The sequence below is a fragment of the Entelurus aequoreus genome, linkage group LG24 (genome assembly GCF_033978785.1).
Source record: "Entelurus aequoreus isolate RoL-2023_Sb linkage group LG24, RoL_Eaeq_v1.1, whole genome shotgun sequence".
NCBI lineage: Eukaryota > Metazoa > Chordata > Actinopteri > Syngnathiformes > Syngnathidae > Entelurus > Entelurus aequoreus.
Genome location: NC_084754.1, coordinates 4,288,744 through 4,310,926, shown reverse-complemented (window position 1 = coordinate 4,310,926; position 22,183 = coordinate 4,288,744). Strand labels below are relative to the sequence as shown.

The 22,183-nt window shown below is 39.9% G+C and overlaps 1 protein-coding gene across 2 annotated transcripts in view; it reads right to left on the bottom strand.

Annotated features, from left to right (window-relative positions):
• Positions 1-21,482, bottom strand: part of si:ch211-212o1.2 (uncharacterized protein LOC492735 homolog) — a 91,067-nt gene extending 69,585 nt beyond the window's left edge. The window contains exon 1 of one of the 2 annotated variants that reach the window (XM_062036202.1): positions 20,940-21,482. In XM_062036202.1, the coding sequence (XP_061892186.1) occupies positions 20,940-21,099 (160 nt within the window). In that variant the 5' untranslated portion in view covers positions 21,100-21,482. The remainder of the gene's footprint in view (positions 1-20,939) is intronic. The other variant, XM_062036203.1, reaches the window with a different exon arrangement.
• Between the last annotated feature and the right edge of the window lie 701 nt (positions 21,483-22,183).

Below are 22,183 nucleotides of genomic sequence, written 5' to 3'. Positions count from 1 at the left end.
GGTGTTGTGGGTGGTAAAAATGGGTCACATGCTAGGAGAGAACGAAAGTGGCATAGGGAGATGGGGGAGAGAGACATAGTAGCAGGGTGAGAGGGGCACAGAGGATGGGTTGGGGGTGGGGGGGGGGGGGGTGTTGGGGTGTTAAATTCCCTTGTTCAGTACGAGTGGATCAGTCACAGGCCTCGTTCCTTTCATGTGATCTCCACGGACCATAGAACTTGGGACACACGCGTGCGCACACACTTACTGGCGTGAACACAAAACATACATGAATACAAAGTACACAGACAAGAGAAGACGAAACAATGCACACACACGCACACACACACACACACACACACACACACACACACACACACACACACACACACACACACACACACACACACACACACACACACACACACACACACACACACACACACACACACACACACACACACACACACACACACACACACACACACACACACACACACACACACTCGTGCCAGACAAACTTAATACATCTATTACCCTGTAGATTCAACAGCAAAAAAAAAAATGCGGCAAATGAGATTCACAAACAACACACACACACACACACGCACACACACTTTGTAATCCACATGAGAGCCAGTGTAAGTAGGCCCTGCTCCAGCCTCTCGCCCCTGTGGAGACACAAAAAAGGATGGACAGATCCTATCGTGTGTGTGCGTGTATGTTGGACGCCATCTTCTCATCTCTTGGGCTTTCAGCTTTCACCATATTCATCTGTGGCCCTCATCATAATAATTGCACACACACACACACACGCACACACACACACTCACACACACACACGGTCAAGGTCAATAGTAAAATTTTGCCTAGAAGCCAACGTGGCTTGTTTTGTTTTTGTAAATCTCAAGGTTTCCCCTTAATGTATTTGATTGTGGCATAGACCACGGCAAAATATAAGACGCCACACCTTTAAAATGAGGGTTGTTTTTGTTTTTACATGAAAACAAATGAAAGTCCAGAAGAAGACGTGCAAAGTCCGACGCTCTTTTTTTTGCCAAACATTTGCTAACAACAAGCCTAATTGCACTCCCAGACACACAACATCTCCTCATTCTCTGTCAACACGTTGTGTTCAATACCAGGGGACTAATGACTATCATAACACACATCCCTGCGCTGCTGACCTGTCTCCGCTCGGGATGGTCTCCTGCTGGCCCCACTATGGACTGGACTCTCACTGTTATGTTAGATCCACTATGGACTGGACTCTCACAATATTATGCTAGATCCACTCGACGTCCTATGCACCGGTCGCCCTAAGGGGGGGGGGGTCGCCACATCTGCGGTCCTCTCCAAGGTTTCTCATTGTCTCATTGGGTTGAGTTTTTCCTTGCCCTGATGTGGGATCTGAACCGAGGATGTCGTTGTGGCTTGTGCAGCCCTTTGAGACACTCGTGATTTAGGGCTATATAAATAAACATTGATTGATTGATATACACTTTAAAGGCCTACTGAAAGCCACTACTACCGACCACGCAGTCTGATAGTTTATATATCAATGATGAAATCTTAACATTGCAACACATGCCAATACGGCGGGTTAACTTATAAAGTGCAATTTTAAATTTCCCGCTAAACTTCCGGTTGAAAACGTCTTTGGATGATGACGTATGCGCGTGACATAGCCAGTGAAACAGGAGTATCGGTAGCCCATTGAAGCCAATACAAAAAGCTCTGTTTTCATCTCAAAATTCCACAGTATTTTGGACACATGTGTTGGTGAATCTTTTGAAATTTGTTTAATGAACAATGGAGACTGCAAAGAAGAAAGCTGTAGGTGGGATCGGTGTATTAGCGGCTGGCTGTAGCAACACAAGAAGGAGGACTTACTTGGATAGCAGACGTGCTAGCCAACGCTAGCCGCCAACCGCATCTGTGATCGGGTGAAGTCCTTCGTCGATCGCTGGAACGCAGGAGAGCACGGGTGTTGATGAGCAGATGAGGGCTGGCTGGCGTAGGTGGAGCGCTAATGTTTTATCATAGCTCTGTGAGGTCCGGTTGCTAAGTTAGCTTCAGCGTCGTTAGCAACAGCATTGTTAAGCTTTGCCAGGCTGAGAATTATTAACCGTGTATTTACATGTCCATGGTTTAATAGTATTGTTGATCTTCTGTCTATCCTTCCACTCAGGGATTTATTTATTTTGTTTCTATCTGCATTTGAGCCAGATGCTATCACGTTAGCTCAGTAGCTAAAGAGCTTCGCCGATGTATTGTCGTGGAGATAAAAGTCACTGTCAATGTCCATTTCGCATTCTCGACTCTCATTTTCAAGAGGATATAGTATCCGAGGTGGTTTAAAATACAAATCCGTGATCCACAATAGAAAAAGGAGAGAGTGTGGAATACAATGAGCCAGCTTGTACCTAAGTTTCAGTCAGAGCGAAAAAAGATATGTTTTGCACTGCATTCTAGTCCGTCACTCTAACGTTCCTCATCCACGAATCTTTCATCCTCGCTCAAATTAATGGGGTAATCGTCGCTTTCTCGGTCCGAATTGCTCTAGCTGCGTTGAAAACAATAGGAAAATATGAGGAAGCGAACAACTGACTACGTCACGCTACTTCCGGTAGGGACAAGGCTTTTTTTTATCAGAGACCAAAAGTTGCGAACTTTATCGTCGTTGTTCTATACTAAATCCTTTCAGCAAAAATATGGCAATATCGCGAAATGATCAAGTATGACACATAGTTTGAATAAAAAAAATTCATTTCAGTAGGCCTTTAACACCAGCAGGTAGTAACAGTATACATTGTTATACAGTACACAGTTTATTATTTGCGGACTATTGACAAGTGATACACTTAAAATGTGGCCACCGATCACTGATCACTGGAATAATGTTGCTGAAAGCTGATGTGACGACGTAAGAAGCCGCCTTTCCGTGCTGTGGACAGAATTTATTGTACCCGAGATACACCTACAGACAGTGATCTCCGAAATGCAAGATGACAGTGGCGGCTTTTAAGGAGAAGGAAGGCTCTCTGCAGCTCGCTTTTCCTCGCGGACATGGAGCGACAGAAATAAGGAGTTTGTAAACCTGAGTACAGTCTACAATGACATCAGAAATAGATGCTAGCTGGATTTGTTTGCTTGTCGTTTTTAATAAATAATGAGTGACTAAAAAGGATTGGAGAAATCTCTAGAGAAAAAATTCCCAACAAAGTACATTGTACACTTAGCAGTAACAATTGAAAATAGAGTAAAACAATGTTCTTACTATAAATAATAATAACAGATTTGTTTTAAATGTATGTATAATTGTTTGCAGTTTTAAAGAAACAATATGCATTATCGCAAATAATATGCAGTGTTTCCCACACATTCATTTATTTGTGGCAGCCCGCCACGAAAGAATTACGTCCGCCACAAATTAAAAAAAATTTAAAAAATATATATATATATATATTTTTTTTTTGTCCTGTCCAGCTTTTCAGGCAAATCATATAGTTGATGTAGATGCCCATATAGGCTGTTCAGATTTACTTTACAAAAGAGAAGTGTAGGATACTTCTCTTGTTGCCTTATTTGTATTTGACCACTACTGTTTTCTGTTTATTTGTTACTGACTGTGGCAGGACACCTCTGCCTCTGTTTCACTTTATGTTGCTGGTAAATAATATGGTTGTAGTAGTAGGCTAAAGTTAAATTATTTAGTATGCACTAATTAGAGGGGCAGAGCTTTAAGAGACATTTCAGCTTTTATATTTTATAAGATATATTTTTTGTAAGAACCAAAATTAATAAATATATTTCAGTGAATAACTTATTGTTCAAATCTGTATATGAATATGTACATATAGTGTTGTAATTATATTGTAAAATTGATGGATGGATGGATGGATGGACGTTTAAAACAAAACTGTTATTATTAATTAGTAAGTATACATTTTTTGAGCCTTTTTAGAGAAAATCATATCATTGTAGTACATCATGCAAATTGCTCGATGATGTCATGGTGACCACGCCCATAGCCACGCCCCCACCGCCACAGGTATCTTGGCAGTTTATGGGAAACACTGATATGGCATCATATGAACCACAGCCCTTACCGCCACAATGTATTTTGGCAATCTAGGGGAAAGCCTGAATCTCATACTTTCGTGTATTGATTCACCAGACCAGAATGCAACATTGTGTCATTCCTTCCTCCTTCTAGTGGAAGTACACTAATTATTTTCATTCTACATACACGGCACACACACTAGCCTGTAGTTTCCTGCAAACACACACATACCTCTAGTAGTTGGTTGTAAATAATATGACCAGGGATGCATGATATTATCAGTGGTCAGAGGTGGGTAGAGTAGCCAATAATTGTACTCAAGTGAGAAAACCGTTACTTTAGACTTAGAGTAATATGACTCAAGTAAAAGTAAAAGGTAGTCATCCAAATAATTACTTGTGTATGAGTAAGTAAATAAGTATTATGTGAAAAAAAACTAACTTCAGATTTATTTAATAGTTATTTTTTAATGGTTCTTGGACTACAACATAAAAACCATCTAAAATTTACTCCAGGGTGTTTTCTCTAGTTGGAAGTAGAACATTTGTACAGACACAGATGAAAACACATGATATAAATGACGTTTGTTAGTCAACATTAAAGATTTGTGCTGCCTTGTCCATGTCACTTTTTACAGTTAGTACGTTTCCATGCGCTAAACTGTTGTTGTCAGTCGCAAACGAGAACGTTACCCTCATATTACGTCATCACAGAAGTCTCGCAAGATTACAGCGGCCATATTTTGTAGCAGCGCCCCAATCAACCGATTAATGACTTTCCAACCGGAATATTCAAACTGTCGATAATAAATATAAATCAATCCAGAGGCTTGCCAAACGATGCATTCACTAAAGTTAAAATCAGTTTTCAATTTGTACCAATTAAGGATGTAACGAAAAACGGTATAATAATAAACCGCGGTACAACTCCCGACGGTTATCATTACCATTTTAAATCAAAATGATTGAAAAACCGTGATTGATAACACTTTAATAAATTACCAGACCGGTGATACTGCTCATTTACTACCCAATATAAATTTATAAAAGCACATTACTGTTTGAGAAACTAAACTATTCAATCGTGCACATTGAACTTACAAACTGTGTTGTCTTAGACCAGGGGTCGGCAACCCAAAATGTTGAAAGAGCCACATTGGATAAAAATACAAAAAAAACTCCTTCTGGTGCCGCAAATAATTAAAAGCTGTATACAAGTGTTATAACGAGGGCAACACATGATTTAAGTGTCTATATTAGCCTTCAAATCTTCATTGACAGAAAAGTTGTATTTGAATTTTTATTCCACACATTTTTGCAACATTGGAAATCATTAGTAAAATGGAGGCTTCTCACAGGATGCGCTAACTTCTGGAAATTACTGACAAACTTTGCAAGCTGGTTAACGTTTGCTGTGGTCTGGGACAAAATGGCACACAAACAACTATGAGAAATGTAGCCAGTATTACATACAGATAATGTGTCATGAGACATGCAAATATGAATTAAATACACAGAGGACATAAGCAAAGGAAATTAAATGAGCTCAAATATACCTACAAACGAGGCATGATGATGCAATATGTACATACAGCTAGCCTAAATAGCATGTTAGCATCAATTAGCTTGCAGTAATGCAGTGATCAAATATGCCTGATAAGCACTTCAGCAAATCAATAAAAATCAACAAAGCTCACCTTTGTGCATTCGCGCACAGCATAAAACGTTTGGTGGACAAAATGAGACAAAGAAGGAGTGGCACAAAACACATCTTTCTGTGGCAGCGTCGGAGAAAGTTGTACATGTAAACAAACTACGATGAGTTCAAGGATCGCTGAAATTAGTAGGACAAAACGGTGCTTGCCAAATACTCTCATCAGTGAAGCATGTTTGATAAAAGCAGTGGGATTTCTAACAATTAGGAAGGTTTGTGTCATGTTTGTCCTTCTACAGAAAATATTTTTTTTCTTTATCTTTCCATTTTTACACATCTCTGAAAGAGGTCCAGGGAGCCACTAGGGCGGCTCTAAAGAGCCGCGGGTTGCTGACCCCCGTCCTAGACCGAGGGATCGCTCTATACTCACAGGTATAATGACAACAGGAAGTGAACCAGCGGGGCGTGACATAAACCAGAAATGATGCGCCTAAAACCTGTTTTTGTATTGTTTTAAAAAAAAAACCCACATTAAAACATTTACAAATTAAAAAGGACGAAGATAAACATATTTTAACACTCAAATAAAAATAATTTGGCTCTAAAAACCAAAAACAATATTTTACATTTACCCTGCCAATGATAGTATATTGTTTGTCAATCTATTACTACATTTTGGAAATAAACCCTGGCTCAAAGATTTTACTGTCAGAATGAAAGAAAGCCATTCAAAGAGATTTTCTTTCCAAAAAACGCTGTTATTATCAATATGTTGTAGTAACACGGCGGCCGTGATGGTGCAGGAGAGGAGGTTGGCCGAGCACAACCATGCAGACCCTCGGGGGGACAGAGAAGGGAGTATGGAAAGGAGAGAGAGGAGAAGTAAAGTGACAGAGACAGACAGAGACGTCTCCAGCTGTTTGTCCATCCAGGCTGTGCTGTAATGAGCCCATGTTTGGCTCGATGGAGCATCTCCGCCGCCTCATCTAACTTGTCCAAAGTCTAACAAGCCAAACTGCTATTTAGATTTACCTCCCACCAGCGCAGAGACGGAGCCAAACATCTGAGCACATAACAGTTGGGCGCTCCCTTAAATGGACTCTTTGGCATTTGGATTTTGGGCTGTTTAGTTGTCTTTAACAGACACTTGTCAGCATGTGGCAAGCATTTTTACTTTTAACTTTGCCTTAAAATGTCTTGGTCACATTGTTAGTGTGGCCGAGCGCGTCCTCTGCTCAAGGCCTGCTGGGCCCTTTGGCTGCAAGCACCAAAACAAATAAGTCATTTTGACTCCACCTGCTCCAAACACTGATGGAAAAAAAAAAAAGCAACATCTTAAAGGGTTTTTGTCTTTTGATGTACTGAGAGCAACATGGTTACCCTACCAGCATTTAAATTGTATCGTTTGAACAGAGCAAGTAACATCTAACAAGTGCTTTTTAAATAATAATTCCGATTGTATGAAACGACCATTTTTGTTGAAGTATTGCACACACTGAGTGTAAAAAGCTCAAGTTGTTCTATTTCAGTTTAACATGATCCAAACAAACACGGTTTAAGGGTGAGAGTTTGTTTTATAAGGCAGTGTTTTTCAACCACTGTGCCGCGGCATTTTTGATTCATTAGTACCGCGATACTATACTAGTACCGGTATACCGTACAACCCTAGTGTGATGATACCATGCACGATGAGAAGGAAGCAGAGTGGGAAATTATCCAGTGTTTCCCACACATTCATTTATTTGTGAAGGCCCGCCACAAAAGAATTACATCCGCCACAAATTAAAAAAATAAAAACATTTTAAATTTTTTTTTTTTTTTTTTTTTTTTGTCCTGTCCAGCTTCTCAGGAAAATCATATAGTTGATGTAGATGCCCATATAGGCTGTTCAGATTTACTTTACAAAAGAGAAGTGTAGGATACTTCTCTTGTTGCCTTATTTGTATTTGACCACTAATGTTTTCTGTTTATTTGTTACTGACTGTGGCAGGACACCTCTGCTTCTGTTTCACTTTATGTTGCTGGTAAATAATATGGTTGTAGCAGTAGGCTAAAGTTAAATTATTTAGTATGCACTAATTAAAGGGGCAGAGCTTTAAGAGACATTTTAGCTTTTATATTTTATAAGATATATTTTTTGTAAGAACCACAATTAATAAATATATTTCAGTGAATAACTTATTGTTCAAATCTGTATATAAATAAGTACATAAAGTGTTGTAATTATATTGTAAAATGGATGGATGGATGGACGTTTAAAACACAACTGTTATTATTAATTAGTAAGTATACATTTTTTTAGCCTTTTTAGAGAAAATCAAATCATTGTAGTAAATTATGCAAATTACTCGATGATGTCATGGTGACCACGCCCATAGCCACACCCCCACCGCCACAGGTATCTTGGCAGTTTATGGGAAACACTGTTATCATTAAAGCAGTAACTCTGCACTCAGCTAAATTAGTGGTGCACATGATACAGGGGAAAGCCTGTTTTATCCACCCTTTAAATCTATAGAGCAGTGTTTTTCAACCACTGTGCCGCGGTGTGTGCCGTGAGATACAGTCTGGTGTGCCGTGGGAGATTATCTAATTTCACCTATTTGGGTTAAACATATTTTTTGCAAACCAGTAATTATAGTTTGCAAATTATGTGTTGATGTTGAGTGTCAGTGCTGTCTAGCGCTCGGCAGAGTAACCGTGTAATACTCTTCCATATCAGTAGGTGGCAGCCGGTAGCTAATTGCTTTGTAGATGTCGGAAACAGCGGGAGGCAGTGCGCAGGTAAAAAAAAAAAAAAAAAAAGGTGTCTAATGCTTAAACCAAAAATAAACAAAAGGTGAGTGCCCCTAAGAAAAGGCATTGAAGCTTAGGGAGGGCTATGCAGAACGAAACTAAAACTGAACTGGCTACAAAGTAAACAAAAACAGAATGCTGGACGACAGCAAAGACTTACTGTGGAGCAAAAACGGCGTCCACAATGTACATCCCAACATGACATGACAATCTAAAATGTCCACACAAAGAAGGATAAAAACAACTGAAATAGTCTTGATCGCTCAAAGGAAGACATGAAACTCCTACAGGAAAATACCAAAAAAAAGAGAAAAAGCTACCAAAATAGGAGCGCAAGACAAGAACTAAAACACTACACACAGGACAGCAGCAAAAACCTCAAAATAAGTCACGGCGTGATGCGACAGGTTGTGACAGTACACCTACTTTGAGACAAGAGCTATATTGGTGCATGCTTGGTTATGGTTTAAAGTCATACCCAACAATTGCGACAACGACTTTTTACTGTCAACTGAGTTTCGTTTGTTAATGATTTCTGCTGGTGGTGTGCCTCTGGATTTTTTCAACGCAAAACATGCGCCTTGGCTCAAAAAAGGTTGAAAAACACTGTTATAAGGAACTGATGTCCACCCTCGCCTGTTTTTGCACTATTCTTAGTGTTTGTGGTCGGTGTGCTAAGTGGGAGGGGATAAAATGTTGGGACCCTAAATGCATGTGTGATCCTCTTAGGCATCAAAACACTTACTGGCAGAGCAAGCATGGCCGTCTGTTTTTAGGACACTATTATTAGCACAGCAGCGCTTTGAACCTATTCGAATATTTCACTACATCAGAGGTGGGTAGGGTAGCCAAATATTGTACTCAAGTTAAATTTACTTTACGCTATGTCTACACTAAGTCGTTTAACCCCTTAAACCAGGGGTGTCAAACATACGGCCCGCGGGCCGGAACCGGCCCCCAAGGAGGTTCGATCAGGCCCGCAGGATAATTTCAAAGTGGAAAAAATGCATAAAAGACATGGAATTAATATTTTAAATTCGCTGCAATTCATGGATTATCCGCTAAGGGGCGCACTCTTTCCATCAGAGTAGAAGACAAGCCGCATCACTGAGACAGACTGAAAACAGCAGACGGTATCAATGCGCCATCTGCTGCTTGTTACGACGTTGTTAATACCTTGGTCTCTACCTCTACGCTACACCCTCATTAGCCAAAATGTCGTTATCCAAACGGAGAAAAGTAGATAAGGAGTGTAGAATTGTCAAAGAAAAATGGACCACGTCCTATTTATTTACAGAGATGCACGGAAAACCTTCGTGCTTGGTGTGTTTGCAACAAGTTTCGGTATTGAAGGAATATAATATTCGACGCCACTACGAGACTCATCACAGCGAAAAATATGACGGCTTGCAAGGACAACTGAGAAGAGATAAGATTAACGAATTGCTGGCGGGTCTGAGGAAACAGCAGTCAACTTTCATCCAGAGCCGAGAAGTCAGTGAAGCAGCGGTAAAAGCCAGCTACCTAATTGCTAGCGATGCAGTGATGAATATCAATAAAACAAAAATGCGTTCAAGGCTCACAAACAAGCACTTAAATGACATTCTGAAAGTGACAGCTAGTCAGGACATGACACCTGGTGTTGATGCACTTGTACAGGCCAAAAGATGCCAAGTTTCAGGAACAAATACAAGTCCAGACTAGACTAACACCTTTAAAATGCTGCCTTAGATACTGTTTGCATTGAAAGAATACAGCTCTGTGAAGATGAATCTTTACTGTGGTGATTTAAAAAATGTGCACTTTAATGTTAGTCAGCAGCTTCAAAATAAAAGTTGTGTGATGGAATTCTACTGTTCATACAACTCCATACATTTTCAGTATGTATTGTATGTGTATGTATGTTTCATGTATGAAGTTTACAGATTTACAGGACAGGCGAACACTTTCTTCATTACACATTTAAAATCACTCTCCTTAGTTTGTAAGGTGTACGCAGGGATTACATTTAGATTTTATATGCGTATGTGTAAGTGGTTTAAAAATTCCTTTCTTTAAAAGTCTCATTTAATCTTAAAGTGCATTACTATATTTTTCAGTACCAATTAAATTTTTGTGCCTTTGTACAATCAGTGGGATCAGTTGCAATGCATATTTGTGAATGATAAAAGTAAATTGCACATTTGTCTAAGGAAATATGAGGTGTTCCATGAAATGTTTTGTAAAAGGATAGTTCATTAAATTTCAATATTTTCCTAATGTTCTTGTGCTTCTTTACACCAAAACAAAGGAAAGACATGATATTTTGGTTATTTATAGCAGAGTATGGTATAATTTTAATGGTCCGGCCCACTTGACATCTCCCTAGGCCGTATGTGGCCCACGATGCGAAATGAGTTTGACACCCCTGCCTTAAACGAATAATTATTTAGCCTAAGCCTCGTTTCAGCCACACTAAACCAGCGTTAAAGGTCCCACTCCTCTGACAATTTTTGACACGGCTAAGTCCGCCGTGTATTTCTTGATTGTCCGGCACTTAGCTTTGTATGGACCCATTGATCGTTTACAAACTGAGTTCGGAGAGGAAGTGACGCCAGAAAGGCCGCGCCCACACAGGAAGTGACGCAGCCACAGCCAGCTTCATAACAACCGGAGCTAAAAAGATGGAGGCGAATCACCCAGACATGACCGTGTTTCTCCTTCTTCAAAATGTACAGATGCTTGTGGAAATACCTTAAGTGAAAGAAACGCGCTATTGCAGCTATTTGGGATACAACACATCTCAGACGACAACACTGGATATTGTTCAAAGGAGATACATTTTTAATTTAAAAGCTTGCACACAAAACACAGCAAACAATTGTAAAATGCACAGCAAACTATTTACAATATAGCTCTTTTGAATAACTTCACAGTGAAGTAAAGTCATCTACTGGAGAGCTTGGAGCAGATGGACGCTCAGGTGGATTTATTTTTTCCGCGCATGCGTACTAGGTCGTGTTGCGCCGGCGGACGCAGGGGGGCGAGGGTCTTAAACGGTGGCATTGTTGTGTGTGGACACGGATAAGGTGAGGTGCGATTTACCCTGGATAACCTTAAACGGCTTAGTGTAAACGGGGCCTTAGACTCGAGTAAAAGTAAAAAAGTGGTCATTCAAGTCATTGAATTCAGTAGAGGTGTCAAAAAAAATAGATTTTCGAATTAATCGCGATTCTTATTAGTAAGAATTCTTAATCGAATAAAAAAAATTTAAACCAATAAAAATAAAAAATAAAATAAAAATCTGTCCTGTTCAGTCACTATTGTTGATGTAGATGCCCATATCTGCTGTACATATGTATTTTACAAAACCCAAAATTAGTGAAGTTGGCACGTTGTGTAATTCGTAAATAAAAACAGAATACAATGATTTGCAAATCCTTTTCAACTTATATTTAATTGAATAGACTGCAAAGACAAGATATGTAATGTTTGAACTAAGAAACTTTATTTTCTTTTGCAAATAATCATTAACTTAGAATTTAATGGCAGCAAAACATTGCAAAAAAGTTGGCTGAGGGGCATTTTTACCACTGTTACATGGCCTTTCCTTTTAACAACACTCAGTAAACGTTTGGGAACTGAGGTGGAATTCTTTCCCATTCTTGCTTGATGTACAGCTTAAGTTGTTCAACAGTCCGAGGTCTCCATTGTGGTATTTTAGGCTTCACAATTCGCCACATTTTTTTCAATGGGAGACAGGTCTGGACTACAGGCAGGCCAGTCTAGTACCCGCACTCTTTTACTATGAAGCAACGCTGTTGTAACATGTGGCTTGGCATTGTCTTGCTGAAATAAGCAGGGGCGTCCATGATAACGTTGCTTGGATGGCAACATATGTTGCTCCAAAACTTGTATGTACCTTTTAGCATTAATGGTGCCTTCACAGAAGTGCAAGTTACCCATGCCTTGGGCACTAATACACCCCCATACCATCACACATGCTGGCTTTTCAACTTTGGCCTATAACAATCCGGATGGTTCTTTTCCTCTTTGGTCCGGAGGACACGACGTCCACGGTTTCCATAAACAATTTGAAATGTGGACTCGTCAGACCACAGAACGCTTTTTCACTTTGCATCAGTCCATCTTAGATGAGCTCGGGCCCAGCGAAGATGGCAGCGTTTCTGGGTGTTGTTGATAAATGGCTTTCGCTTTGCATAGTAGAGTTTTAACTTGCACTTACAGGCTGATGTCAGTTTTTGATGCACTACCTGCCTGAGGGATCCAAGTTCACGGGCATTCAACGTTACGTGCAGTGATTTCTCCAGATTATCTGAACTTTTTGATGATATTACGGACCGTAGATGGTGAAATCCCTAAATTCCTTGCAACAGCCCATTGAGAAATGTTGTTCTTAAACTGTTTGACAATTTGCTCGCGCATTTGTTCACAAAGTGGTGACCCTCGCCCCATCCTTGTTTGTGAATGACTGAGCATTTCATGGAAGCTGCTTTTATACCCAATCATGGCGCCCACCTGTTCCCAATTAGCCTGTTCACCTGTGGGATGTTCCAAACAAGTGTTTGATGAGCATTCTTCAACTTTCTCAGTCGTTTTTGCCACTTGTGCCAGCTTTAAACTTTAATAGTAGGGCTTTTGCGATATATGGAATATACTCGATATATCGCGGGTTTGTCTCTGTGCGATATAGAAAATGACTATATCGTGATATTGGAGTATATGTTCTCACGCAGTTGCTTTTAGCTGCGGGCATTACACTACAGGCTCTTCTCACTCTTTCTTGTCTCTCCTTCTCACAGAGACATAAAACAAGCGCACCTTCTTACATACGTGCAATGTCATACGCCCTCGCGGAGCAGAGAGGTAGCGACATGGGTAACATTAGCTGTGTTGCTAGCGGAGTGGTGCGAGTGGTAATACGAGAGAAAGAAGGTGCGAATCTGGTAACAAATGAAGGAAGAATAATTAATTCCCAAGAAAAACAGCACAGGGTCCATCGCCTGGCGGTGGTTTGGCTTCAAGCGGGAAGATGTTGAACAGACAACCGTAATACGTCAAGTATGCGGCAAAAGCGTTGCTACAAAAAGTAGCATTACTGCTAATTTGTAGCATCATTTGAAAAGTCACCCGCTAGAGAACGAAGAGTGCTTGAAACTCCGCATGTCAACATCTCCGGCCGGTGCCACACCCACAAAATGCAGAAGCAACCATTTCCACATCAACACCGTATTAAAAAAATAGTCAACAACAGAAGGAGATAACGTCCGCAGGAACCTACCACATAGCGAAGGACATACACTATTTGATTTCCTATTATGCAGCTCATTTTTATTTGACACTTATTGAAATATCTTGTGTGACATCATGCACAAAAGTGCACTTTGTTAGTTTTAAAGGCCTACTGAAATGATTTGTTTTTATTTAAACGGGAATAGCAGATCCATTCTATGTGTCATACTTGATCATTTCGCGATATTGCCATATTTTTACTGAAAGGATTTAGTAGAGAACATCGACGATAAAGTTCGCAACTTTTGCTCGCTTATAAAAAAAAAGCCTTGCCTGTACCGGAAGTAGCGTGACGTCACAGGAGCTAGTATTCCTCACAATTTTCCTTTGTTTACAATGGAGCGAGAGAGATTCGGACCGAGAAAGTGACGATTACCCCATTAATTTGAGCGAGGATGAAAGATTCGTAGTTGAGGAACGTTACAGTGAAGGACTTGAGAGGCAGTGATGGACGTATCTTTTTTCGCTCTGACCGTAACTTAGGTACAAGCTGGCTCATTGGATTCCACACTCTCCTTTTTCTATGGTGGATCACGGATTTGTATTTTAAACCACCTCGGATACTATATCCTCTTGAAAATGAGAGTCGAGCACGCGAAATGGACATTTAAAGTGACTTTTATCTCCAAGACAATACATCTGTGACACACTTAGCTACTGAGCTAACATGATAGCATCGTTCTCAAATGAAGATAGAAACAAAATAAATAAACCCCTGACTGGAAGGATAGACAGAAGATCAACAATACTATTAAACCATGTACATGTAACTACACGGTTAAAAATTCTCAGCCTGGTAAGGCTTAACAATGCTGTTGCTAACGACGCTAAGGCTAATTTAGCAACTTAGCAACCGGACCTCACAGAACTATGATAAAAACATTAGCGCTCCACCTACGCCAGCCAGCCCTCATCTTCCCATCAACAGCCGTGCTCACCTGCGTTCCAGCGATCAACGGCGCGACGAAGGACTTCATCCGTGGGTTTGGCGGAAAGCATCAGCTAGGCGTCTTCTATCAGGGTAAGTAGTCCTTGTTGTGTTGCTGTAAGTATTGTACTTAGCCGCTAATACACCGATCGATCCCACCTACAACGTTCTTCTTTGCAGTCTCCATTGTTCATTAAACAAATTGCAAAAGATTCACCAACACAGATGTCCAGAATACTGTGGAATTTTGTCGAAGAAAACAGAGCTTTGTGTGTTGTGTCCAATAGGGCCCAAACACTTCCGTGCATTTTGTGACGTCACGTGCATAAATCATATCCAAAGGAGTTTTTCAACCTGAAGTGTGGCGGGAATTTTAAAATGTCACTTTATAAGTTAACCCGGCCGTATTGGCATGTGTTGCAATGTTAAGATTTCATCATTGATATATAAACTATCAGACTGCGTGGTCGGTAGTAGTGGCTTTCAGTAGGCCTTTAAACTATTGTGGTGGCGTTCTGTACAAAAAGTGCACTTTATTTTAGTGTTGTTTTGATAGGTCATCTTAGTGACATCATGCACAAAAGTGCACTAATAGCTTGTTTTAAAATGTCTGACAATCTTGCACTTTCTGTTTTGAAATGACATGAATGTTTGTGCCACTGCTTAAAAACTATTAATAACTATTAATAAATACACTTTTGGTAAATTGACTTAGTTGTGATTTCCCTCTCTGCATGAACGTTTAAAATGAGCATATATTAATGCAGTATGAAGAAGAATGTTTTAATGTAGACACATAGAATCATCATACTGCTGTGATTATATGCATCAGGTGTTCATTCAAGGCTAAGGCAAAATATGGAGATATACACTACCGTTCCAAAGTTTGGGGTCACCCAAACAATTTTGTGGAATATCCTTAATTTCTAAGAACAAGAATAGACTGTCGCGTTTCAGATGAAAGTTCTCTTTTTCTGGCCATTTTGAGCGTTTAATTGACCCCACAAATGTGATGCTCCAGAAACTCAATCTGCTCAAAGGAAGGTCAGTTTTGTAGCTTCTGTAACGAGCTAAACTGTTTTCAGATGTGTGAACATGATTGCACAAGGGTTTTCTAATCATCAATTAGCCTTCTGAGCCAATGAGCAAACACATTGTACCATTAGAACACTGGGGTGATAGTTGCTGGAAATGGGCCTCTATACACCTATGTAGCTATTGCACCAAAAACCAGACATTTGCAGCTAGAATAGTCATTTACCACATTAGCAATGTATAGAGTGTACTTCTTTAAAGTTAAGACTAGTTTAAAGTTATCTTCATTGAAAAATAAGGACATTTTAATGTGACCCCAAACTTTTGAACGGTAGTGTATATTGTGTATCGTGACATGGCCTAAAAATATCGAGATATTAATAAAAGGCCATATCGCCCAGCCCTACTTAATACTATCCATTATTGCAGCAAACATTACAATATATTATCCAAAAAAATGTTATCTAAATAAACATAACTACTTAAATATCTGCTTAGCTTGTGATTTTACAGCGAACTACCCATCAAATTAATAAAAATGACAATACATTTTACGGTGTAGCATATTACTGTAAATTGAAAAAAAACTCAAAAATGTTTGCGTTAAAATTCTGGCGCATGGTCAAGATTGTACCACCTCTGCCTCAATTTGAGCCAGGAAAAACCCTGTTGGTGACGATGCAATTCTCCTAATGGGAAAGGTGAGCAGTCTCAGTAGATTAGATGGATGTTTTTGTCAGCGACAGATGGTCAATGACATCACGTTTTAAAAAGGTCACGAGTGAGCCATCACATTATTAGAGGATCATTTTTAGTTCAGTGAGCCAAGCCAGGGGTTGGCCAAGTGCTGGGGGGCAGCCACCGCATGACCTTAACATGACGTGGCAAAGAATCACGCACTTTTTCTTCAATATTCACTCAACCCGTTTGGAGCGGTGCAAACAAGGGTGGGCACTTCAAAAGCTCGATGAAGGGTGAAGGAGGGCAGATGGTCATGTGCTGAATGGACTGGATAGTGACGTGTGTGAACACACGTCAATCTTCTTAGAGAAAACACAGGAAGGCAGTATAACAATATCAACTAAATATTTAAACTATTTCATTATTGTCGTTTATTTCTTACAATTATTTGAACAAAACTACCGAATTTTTCGGAGTATAAGTCGCACCGGCCGAAAATGCATAATAAAGAAGGAAAAAAACATATATAAGTCGCACTGGAGTATAAGTCGCATTTTTTGGGGAAATGTATTTGATAAAAGCCAACACCAAGAATAGACATTTGAAAGGCAATTTAAAAATAAATAAAGAATAGTGAACAACAGGCTGAATAAGTGTACGTTATATGAGGCATAAATAACCAACTGAGAACGTGCCTGGTATGTTAACGTAACATATTATGGTAAGAGTCATTCAAATAACTATAACATATAGAACATGCTATACGTTTACCAAACAATCTGTCATTCCTAATCGCTAAATCCCATGAAATCTTAGTCTCTTACGTCAGTGGTCCCCAACCTTTTTGTAGCTGGGGACCGGTCAACCGGTCATAAAGGAATACAATCATGTGTGCTTACAGACTGTATCCCTGCAGACTGTATTGATCTATATTGATATATAATGTATATATTGTGTTTTTTAAGGTGATTTAATTTTTTTTTTTAAATATATATATATATATATTTTTTTTTTTTTAAATTTCTTGTACCGGTCCGCGGCCCGGTGGTTGGGGACCACTGTCTTACGTGAATGAGCTAAATTAATATTATTTGATATTTTACGGTAATGTGTTAATAATTTCACATATAAGTCGCTCCTGAGTATAAGTCGCACCCCCGGCCAAACTATGAAAAAAACTGCGACTTATAGTCCGAAAAATACGGTAAGTCTATAGTACACAATAACTTAAAAAAACGTTATTTTAATTGTTTGTTTTTTGCCATCAAAGGCCACTTGTGTACAAGAACTTTATTCCCTAACTTTGTAAACATTAAAGGGAACCTGTACATTTTTTATTTATTTTAATTTAATGATTCACAAGACATTTGTAAGAAAAAAAACATCTTTTTTTTAATGCATTCTAATTTGTAATATATGGCAATTAAAGGCCTACTGAAATGAATTTTTTTTATTTAAACGGGGATAGCAGATCTATTCTATGTGTCATACTTGATCATTTCGCGATATTGCCATATTTTTGCTGAAAGGATTTAGTATAGAACAACGACGATAAAGATTGCAACTTTTGGTATCTGATAAAAAAAAGGCTTGCCCCTACCGGAAGTAGCGTGACGTAGTCAGTTGAACATATACGCAAAGTTCCCTATTGTTTACAATGATGGCCGCACGAAGTGAGAGAGATTCGGACCGAGAAAGCGACAATTTCCCCATTAATTTGAGCGAGGATGAAAGATTTGTGGATGAGTAAAGTGCAAGTGAAGGACTAGTGGGGAGTGGAAGCTATTCAGATAGGGAAGATGCTGTGAGAGCCGGGGGTGACCTGATATTCAGCTGGGAATGACTACAACAGTAAATAAACACAAGATATATATATACTCTATTAGCCACAACACAACCAGGCTTATATTTAATATGCCACAAATTAATCCTGCATAAAAACACCTGCGTGTTTGTTATGCTAGCTCCTAGCTCCTCTGCTAGCTCCTAGCTCCATAGAACACGCCAATACAATTCAAACACCTGATCAACACACACAATCACTCAGCCCAAAAGACCGTTTACCTAACCCAAGGTTCATAAAGCTTATATATTTTTAAAAAGTTACGTACGTGACGCGCACATACGGTCAAGTTATCGAATGTTTAGCAGCCAAGGCTGCATACTCACGGTACCTGATATTCAGCTGGGAATGACTACAACAGTAAATAAACACAAGATATATATATACTCTATTAGCCACAACACAACCAGGCTTATATTTAATATGCCACAAATTAATCCTGCATAATAACACCTGCGTGTTTGTTATGCTAGCTCCTAGCTCCTCTGCTAGCTCCTAGCTCCATAGAACACGCCAATACAATTCAAACACCTGATCAACACACACAATCACTCAGCCCAAAAGACCGTTCACCTAACCCAAGGTTCATAAAGCTTATATATTTTTAAAAAGTTACGTATGTGACGCGCACTTACGGTACGGTACGTGTTATGCTAGCTCCTAGCTCCTCTGCTAGCTCCTAGCTCCATAGAACACGCCAATACAATTCAAACACATGATCAACACACACAATCACTCAGCCCAAAAGACCGTTCACCTAACCCAAGGTTCATAAAGCTTATATATTTTAAAAAAGTTACGTACATACGCAAAAAAAAGCCAAAGCTGCATACTCACAGTAGCACGTCTGCGTCTTTGTCATCCAAATCAAAGTAATCCTGGTAAGAGTCTGTGTTGTCCCAGTTCTCTACAGGCGTCTGTGTATCCAAATCAAAAGTCCTCCTGGTTAGAGTCTCTGTTATCCGAGTTCTTCCATCTTGACTGCATCTTTCGGGAATGTAAACAAAGAAGCGCCGGCTGTGTACTGTTGTTGCTGACTACGTTCGAAAAATACGTCCATTTCGCACCGACAACTTTCTTCTTTGCTTGCTTGGCTTCCTTCTCCATAATGCAATGAACATGATTGAAACAGATTCACGAACACAGATGTCCAGAATACTGTGGAATTATGAAATGAAAACAGAGCTTTTTCCTATCGGCTTCAATGTGGAAGGCATACCCGTGTTCGCCGGGCTACGTCACGCGCATACGTCATCCGCAGAGGCGTTTCGAACCGGAAGTTTAGCGGCAAATTTAAAATGTCACTTTATAAGTTAACCCGGCCGTATTGGCATGTGTTATAATGTTAAGATTTCATCATTGATATATAAACTATCAGACTGCGTGGTCGGTAGTAGTGGCTTTCAGTAGGCCTTTAAGATGTGGCTAACCATGCTGAACGACGTTGCAACTTCCTTTCTGGAAGTAAGCAGTGTTGCCTAAAATGCATTAATGACGTTTTTTCGCTAATTAAAAGTTTAAACAGTATTACTAACCTTCGGGAATTTTGCCGCGGTTTATCATTATACCTAACATATACAGTCGTGGTCAAAAGTTGACATACACTTATAAAGAACATAATGTCATGGCTGTCTTGAGTTTCAAATCATTTGTACAACTCTTATTTTTTGTGATAGAGTGATTGGAGCACATACTTGTTGGTCACAAAAAAAATTCATGAAGTTTGGTTCTTTTATGAATTTATTATGGGTCTACTGAAAATGTGAGCAAATGTGCTGGGTCAAAAGTATACATACAGCAATGTTAATATTTGCTTACATGTCCCTTGGCAAGTTTCACTGCAATAAGCTTGTGGTTGAATTTTTGACCACTCCTCTTGACAAAATTGGTGCAGTTCAGCTAAATTTGTTGGTTTTCTGACATGGACTTGTTTCTTTAGCATTGTCCACACATTTAAGTCAGGACTTTTGGAAGGCCATTCTAAAACCTTAATTGTAGCCTGATTTAGCCATTCCTTGACCACTTTTGACGTGTGTTTAGGGTCATTGTCCTGTTGGAACACCCAACTGCGCCCAAGACCCAACCTCCGGGCTGATGATTTTAGCTTGTCCTGAAGAATTTGGAGGTAATCCTCCTTTTTCATTGTCCCACTTACTCTGTGTAAAGCACCAGTTCCATTGGCAGCAAAACAGGCCCAGAGCATAATAATACCACCACCATGCTTGACGGTAGGAACGGTGTTCCTGGGATTAAAGGCCTCACCTTTTCTCCTCCAGACATTTTGCTGGGTATTGTGGACAAACAGCTCAATTTTTGTTTCATCTGACGTCACATGGACAAAGATAAGACCTTCTGGAGGAAAGTTCTGTGGTCAGATGAAACTAAAATTTAGCTGTTTGGCCACAAAATATATATATATATGTATGTTTTAAAAAAAAGTTTAATTGTAATTATTATACCAAATAATACATTGCGATAATTGATTTGAGTCGAGAATCATGTTGACTCGAAACTCGATTCTGACCCAAATCGTCACCTCAGGAATCGGAATCGGATCGAATCGTTAGGCGCCCAAAGATTCCCAGCCCTAATATATATATATATAAATATATTGATGTGTAACTAGTGATGACACAACAACACAAAGATGACACAATGTTGCTCACCGGGAGAGTAGAGCCGAGCCAGCTGCTGGGCTCCGGCGTGCTGCGGTCCCCAGCGGGGTGCGGCGCTGCGTGCAGCCGCCCCGTGCTCGTTGCCGTTCGGGTCCTCCTCCGCCATGGACCGGTGCCTGATGTCGGTCTCGGAGAGCAGCGACGCCGCCATAGTAGCGACCAACGTGGCCTGGCGTCGTCTTTCAGCGAGCACACTCCATCTTGTGTGGGTCAATATGTTTGTTGTTTGCTGTTTGTTTGGCCTGTGCTGGACGAGCGTGTGGCGGGAGGACGACAGCCAGCAGCCGGCGGCGGTGAGCGCTCACTCCACCCGGAAATAGAGTGACGGAGCCACGGCGTGGAGCTTTGTCAGTCACGTGTGTTTTACTATTAAAATGCTTTCAAATTCACCCAATTACATTGTGTTTGTACTTCCTGTTTAACGGTATTAGGGACCGTCTGCATTTTGCCTTCTTGCCGAAACGCGTGAAACGCGGCACAACTGGCCACACCATGTGGGTTCTCTAATGTTGACGTTTTTATGACGTATGCGAGGCTTTCATGCTAAAACGTCATCAGATTTACAACATTGAGCGGTGCTTGCCAACCTTGAGACCTCCGATTTCGGGAGGTGGGGGTGGGGGCCGGGGCGTGGTTGGGGGCGGGGGCGTGGCTTGTGGCGGCCCGCCACGAAAGAATTACGTCCGCCACAAATAAAATTAAAAAAAAATTTTTTTTTGTCCTGTCCAGCTTGTCAGGCAAATCATATAGTTGATGTAGATGCCCATATAGGCTGTTCAGATATACTTTACAAAAGAGAAGTGTAGGATACTTCTCTTGTTGCCTTATTTGTATTTGACCACTACTGTTTTCTGTTTATTTGTTACTGACTGTGGCAGGACACCTCTGCCTCTGTTTCACTTTATGTTGCTGGTAAATAATATGGTTGTAGTAGTAGGCTAAAGTTAAATTATTTAGTATGCACTAATTAAAGGGGCAGAGCTTTAAGAGACATTTTAGCTTTTATATTTTATAAGATATATTTTTTTGTAAGAACCACAATTAATAAATATATTTTAGTGAATAACTTATTGTTCAAATCTGTATATAAATATGTACATAAAGTGTTGTAATTATATTGTAAAATGGATGGATGGATGGATCTTTAAAACAAAACTGTTATTATTTATTAGTAAGTATACATTTTTTGAGCCTTTTTAGAGAAAATCATATCATTGTAGTAAATTATGCAAATT